The sequence below is a fragment of the Salvia splendens genome, chromosome 15, assembly GCF_004379255.2.
Source record: "Salvia splendens isolate huo1 chromosome 15, SspV2, whole genome shotgun sequence".
In the NCBI taxonomy this organism is placed as follows: Eukaryota; Viridiplantae; Streptophyta; class Magnoliopsida; order Lamiales; family Lamiaceae; genus Salvia; species Salvia splendens.
The window spans coordinates 18,460,149-18,466,804 of record NC_056046.1 but is presented as its reverse complement, the minus strand read 5'-3'; the positions used below and the strand labels follow the sequence as shown (position 1 = coordinate 18,466,804).

At 31.8% G+C, this 6,656-nt stretch overlaps 1 protein-coding gene across 1 annotated transcript; it reads right to left on the bottom strand.

The window, feature by feature from the left end:
- Positions 1-664: 664 nt before the first annotated feature.
- On the bottom strand, positions 665-5,013 carry LOC121767643 (NAC domain-containing protein 37-like). The gene is made up of 4 exons (XM_042163969.1): positions 4,928-5,013; positions 2,821-2,990; positions 1,763-2,034; positions 665-1,168 (listed from the first exon to the last, which is right to left on the bottom strand). Exons 2-4 carry the CDS (start codon positions 2,987-2,989, stop codon positions 770-772), a joined length of 840 nt encoding a protein of 279 aa, XP_042019903.1. The 5' UTR covers position 2,990; positions 4,928-5,013; the 3' UTR covers positions 665-769.
- Between the last annotated feature and the right edge of the window lie 1,643 nt (positions 5,014-6,656).

Below are 6,656 nucleotides of genomic sequence, written 5' to 3'. Positions count from 1 at the left end.
ACAATATATCTCATATCTACTACTTTATTGTATCTTGTTTGGAATAAAGTACTTTATCCTATCTTGATGTCTATTTTATTTTTCTTTCGCTTAATACAATTTTCTTAAATTCCATACAAAAAAAATATTTTTATTAGATAGGAATGGAAGAAATACTATTATTTGTGCCCAATAATATCACAACATTTATCCAACAACTCATGTCGTTACTAACATTAGTATGGAACTTAGTTTGTTGCAAAATCAAGCCAAAACAAAAAATATATAATTAAAATGCATATTATTAAATTGATATGCAAAATCAAAGTTCACTATAAGTTTTGTAATTTATGAATAAATAATCCCTCTTTTGGCACCTAAATGTTCTCCCATTTTCAACCGGCTATAAAGAGTCATTAATGTTTAGATTTGATCCAAATTTTAATCTGTTTCATTTAAAATCCAATTTAATAGTTTGTGGTATAATACACACAATATTATAAGTACAATTTATAGCAAATTAAACCGTTCTATTTTAGCATATTTTTAGGGTTGAGATCATGTACAAACTGTAAAATTGGTTCTAAACTGAGACAGATTAAAAATTTGGGTTGAATTTGCAACAATGCTCGAAACATACCAAATATATACATGTAATTGTCCTCGGCCAAACATTAGTAGCTAAAATAGCAAGAAAAATGAAAGCTCATATTTTATATAGTTAACAAATATAATACTCCATATTTGTTCACAAGAATTGTATAAATCCCAGGGGAGTTGAGGGGTAGGTTTATTTATTAAATATGCAAATCCCAATATCAGAATGATCAGAAGTTGAGAGCAAGTTTGGAGGTGGCTCTTCTTCTCTCCGCAGAAGCAATTCCATTTGTGAATCACTGTGGTATTCATCCCCATGGCTTAGCTGCGACGCCACAAATTTGTCGAGATCCCTCCAGTCCATTACTTTTTTCGAACATCGATCTTCGTCTTCAATAATATTATTGCTGCTCTTTAGTTGCGGGAGTTGCGCAAACTGTAGGCTTTCTGTCTCCTGTTTGCACAACAAGTTTTGGGGCACAAATTTTGCTTCATCGTAGTAGTATGCTGCTGGTTCCCACCCTTCATTGCTGCTCTTTGATTGGCCCGTCGTCCGCTTTTTGAAAGCTCGACATACCACCCATCCTTCTTCCTGCAACCCTTATTCTATTAGTATGAGGTCTTTTGGAGGACTTAGCTTAAAACGAAGAATATTATACTAATATGGAGTTTGAGTATGTATCGCTGAATCCTTTACAATATGAATAATAGATTGGCACTCTATAATTGTAGAATATAATTAATGTAGAACAAATGGGACTAAAAGTAGGTGTCATGGAGGACACATTCATTGTTTTGAAAGTTATGGGTTTTGTGACTTTAGGGGCATAAGCATGAATAGTGAAAGGGATTGCATGTAGAGGAAATGGGATAAAAGGATAGCATGCCTTTGAATAAAAATGGGCCCTATATTACTATAGGGGTAGACAAACCTTTAATTAATTAATGGAACACATGAATCAGGAAATTAAAACAACACCACAATTTTAATTAAGTTGAATATATAGCAAATTGTAAAAAGTTGGGTGCACCATTTAAATCACCTAATGATGGAAAGGAAGGAACATGCATTCACAAATGTAAACCTTCATATTCTTGGTGCATGTAATTTAAGAAATTTTTATTTGAACTAAACTCTATTTATTTATATAAAAAACAAATGAAGGGATGAGGGAAAGAAACATGCCTGAGGAGGAGAATTGAGGTCAGAGTCAAGCCTATACTCGTGCATGATCCAATCGGTTTTCTGGCCATTAGGTGCTCTTCCTTTGTAGAAAACAAGGGTTTTTCTCATTCCGATGAGCTTTGACCGGTCGTACACCGCCTTATCCCGCCCAGTCGCCTTCCAAAACCCGGCCATTGTAGCCCGGTTCGTCCTCGTCCCACTTGGGTACTTCTTATCTTTGTGACTGAAGAAGTACCACTCCTTCTGCTCTTCGTATCCAATCCCACATTTTTCTGTCCACAATTATATATCATGTCATATTGTCATTCAATTTTTTCCAACATTTACTCTAGTTGGATTAATTAACGTTTGAGAGAAATACTCGTAATTTATACCATCACGGCAACAAAATATTCCGGGAGTTGCACAACTTTTGAACAAGTGTGACCCAAAAAATTGTCACAAAATAAAATCGTGATATGTTGTGAAAGGTATGGGTATAATAAATGTATCATGTACTCAAATAAAAAAAATTCAGTTACACTTTTATATGTATATAGCAAAAATATACATATGAACATGTATATGTAACCAAATTTGTTCATGATTGTATTAAAATGATTCATAGTATTGCAACTTTTGAAGAATTGTCACTAAATAAAATTTTAATATTTTGTAATACTAACAAATGTATATGAATGCATATGTATATGTAGAGAGTGGTTCAGTTGAGAATGAACTTGAAAACTTATCAAGAACAGAATATATCAATTGATGACACAAACCATATCAGTTGCTAGCTGGTATCAGTTGGCAACACAAAACATGTAAGTTGTTCAACTAATATGTTTTGTGCTGCCAATTGATATATTTTGTATTGTCAATCGATAAGTCCTCAATCTCTCATGATCTTTAAGATAGTTCTGAAATGAACCATCTCCTAATAGATGTAATTAAATTTTGTTACACAAAAGATGTAGCAACTATATCTTGATATAGACAATATTTTTGTAGTGTGTATTTGGATTCAAATTTTGAACTGAACTAATAAACCATTGAAAACCCTTATACACACATACCTTGAAGATCCCATGGCTCGATTCTATAAAGATCAATATCTCTTATAACATCGAGATCTATCTTCTGCGACGCCACCTTCTTCCGGAGGTAGTAGCCGACGAGCTCCTCGTCCGTGGGGTGGAAGCGGAAGCCCGGCGGAACGCAACATTCTGCGGCCGTATCCATCATTCTGCATAGAATTCACCACCACTTATATGTAGGTAATTAAGTCAACGACTATTCTCAATTATCTCTGAATCATCATCATCATCATCATCATCATCATACATAACTCGATGAATTCAGATAAAGGGCCAAGAAGAAGAGGCATGTATGTATTTATGTACAGATATAGATGGGAGAGAGAGAGAGAGAGAGAATTGGAGATGATAATGAGGAGTACATATAAAAAGGTGACAAGTGGTAGTAAGGTATAATGATCAGCTCATTTGCTGGTGACATTTTATCTCTAAAAAGGTAATCAACGCGTGGTCTATGGGAAATGGTTTTCTATTTTGTTTTTGGGCAAACTTTGATGAGAAAACACCTCAAATAATAATGAGGCCTTCCCAAGACAGACCGAACAAGTAATAATGTTGTCTTGTGTATTGTGGCCACCACATAGCTAGGTTTAATAATTAATTACTAATTCATTTCATTTCACACTCCAATGTAAACATTTGTACTAATTTTATTATAACTTACACTAACTTACTCACTTTAACACTATATATTTAGTGATTTTAATAGACCTAACAAATAATTAGTACTCTCTATGTCCCACTCAATGTCCCACCAAGACGTCTACATTCTTGAGTGACATAAGATTTTAAGTGAATTAAGTAAGGAGAAAAAGGTAGTTCAATATTTTAATAAGGAAAGAAGAGAAAAGAATTTATTTTCAAATATAGAAGTGGACATCTTGAGTGATACAAACTAAAAAGGAAAGGTGGACATCTTGAGTGATACAAACTAAAAAGGAAAGGTGGACATCTTGAGTGAGACGGAGAGAGTATATGACAGTCCTTTGGCATATAAACTGATTTTGGCATAAAATATTGCCCTTAATTAACAAATAATGTGCATTATATGTATTCTTTAATGTAAAGCACAGGCAATAAACATCTTTTACAATACAAACTACGAACCATACATTTTTTATGAATCCACTGTGAAAATTGATATATGTATGAATATAAAAACTAGAATTTTCATCTCTATTGGATTCGAATCCAAAATCACAATATTTCATTCAATAAAGCCATAAATCTATAGTAGACATTCACGATCTAAATATTCAAATGGTTCCTATCTTTTTATTTTAAACCAAAATCACAATATCATTTCCTCATCTCAAATTATTATTTCAATCATATACTAGTTTAATATGAAAAGAATGACATCTACTGAAATTACATTTCCCATATGATCCTTTTTCTAAATTGGGAAATAAAACACACCATTTCAAAACACTGAACTAAAGCATCATTAACTTTGGAAGAAGAAATAAAGAATATGCAGTCTTGTTATCAAAATAAAAATATGTTGAAATGGTGTTAATTAGTGTAGTGGGAAAACAAAAGGGACAAAGTTTGATGACGTGAATGAAATATGAGCACGCGCTTATTATGGAAGAAAGTTGAAAAGCAAAAAAAAGTTCAATGAAGGAAAAGGAGATAAGTGAGAGTGCAGGCTTCAAAAGGATGCACACAACCTAGAGGAACATTCTGAAGGCATTTTTCAAGTTAATGTGTCCATTTTTGAGATAAGACTCTGACTTATTTGTCTACTTGTCTCCTCCCTCTTTAACCCTACCTATCATATTCATATTCATATTCATATTCGAAGAGACGGGGTTTACCACCGCGATATGGATTCATACACGAACGAACGTGATTTATCCAATGCGCAACGAAGATAGTGACCACATAAACAAGGCATGCAAGGCAATATATTTCGTTTCATCTATTCGAGTGAGTAAAGAAATACATATATTTCTCTGATCATGGCAAGGAAAAAACAAAAAAAAAAACATTAGGTTCACTTAATATATTGCCAAGACTAGAGAGATTTCAAATTCGGATTTTCCATTGATATAGTTCCATTAGTGTTCCATTTAGGGCTCACCTGCACTGGCGCGCAAGCTATAGTTACCGTGGAGAAGAGTAGATGAGGAAGAGAAAGAAGAAGAAGACGGGGATATGATATAAAATGCTATGTGTGTTAGAATGTAATGTGAGGGAAGAAGTAAAGAAAAGGGAGTGAATAAAAAGGGAATAGGTGAGAGAGATGGCATGAGGGACCGCTCAATTGGGCATGGTTTTGATGGATGTCCCAAATTCTTGATGTCACTCTCTTTCTTACTAGAGAGACCCTCTCTTCCTCTTCTTTTACTCATGTTTTTCACCATTTGTTGTTTGATTATTGGATTGATCTTGTGAGGCTAAGCTACTCGGTTTCAAAACATCTTTTATGAATGTCTATGTTAACCCTTAATTAAGTGCATGTTTGGTCCTATGAATACTTGACACCATGTATATATACATGATATATAGGTTTGTGCCAACTTTTAGTTTCTTAGATTTATTTCGATGTTTCTTAGATTAACTTAAATATCGGAGGTTTGAGTTGTTCAGCATAGATGGATGCGAGTGTGTGATTAGTTGTAACTGATAAGGTAAAATTACTTACATTTTGAAATTCTACAAGACTAGAGTTACCACTAATTATTTTAGTATATGGGTCAAGCTACATTATTAGTTACTGTTTTGGTTAATATATGTATGTTTTTAATATAGTAAAAGAACATAATTAGAAACTACATTAATATAGAAAGCATCCCTTCTTGAAATGAAAAAACACAATTAATTACACAATTAATTAAAATAATAAGTTATAATGCAATAAAGAAAAGAAAATAATTTTCATGCTCGTTTTTAATTATTATTATTTGGTTCTTTAATTCTAATATGCTATATGTTAATCTTATTTTAATTTTTTTTACTATGGATCCAAAAATAATGTATAACTATATTCATAAAAATCAAAATTTATAATACATGAATATTGAATGATGAAACTAATAGTAGTACACAAATGAGGTATCGAATTAGGACATAATAATATGAATAAGCTAGCTTAAGCCTGATTACATTACATTAAAACATTTGACATTAAAGGGTATAGTGTTATACAGTATGAAATGATTTCGTCGACAAGTATTTCGGGGAAGAAAGACATACGCACCCAAGTCAGAGAAGCTCCTAATTAAACGACACCTGTCATCCACTTATTGGGTGCTTTACGTAGAAGGGAGTTGAATGACTCAACTAAACCCAACTACAAAAAAATAAAAACAAATGGAGTAAATAAATACAGTATTCCTGAGGATTTTAAGTTCCATTTGTTTTATTTTTCCATTTTAGATTCAACTAACTTATTACACTCACATTTTATTAATAAAACAATATATAAAATGAAGTTTATATTTTACTAACTATTTTTCCATTTTTCTTCACAAAGTCAGATGGTTTCTTAAAACTTGTACCGAGTCAAAATGAGACTATAAATGACGGACATGGGGAGTATTTTCTTTAAAATAAAACTTAATATTCTTTTATTTATAATTGAAATTATACGTAAACATAAATAAGAGTTTTCATAAAATCAAAAAAAAAATTCTTAAAAACATAAAACTTCTTTTAATTTTAAATAAAACGTTGTATTTATTCATAAATTAGGATTTTGTAGAAATGTAAATAATATTTTTTCTGTACAATAAATAAAATTCTAATGATTCATATAACTGAAGTTTTAGTAAAACGCAAATTAAATATTAATAAAACCAATTAGGAGT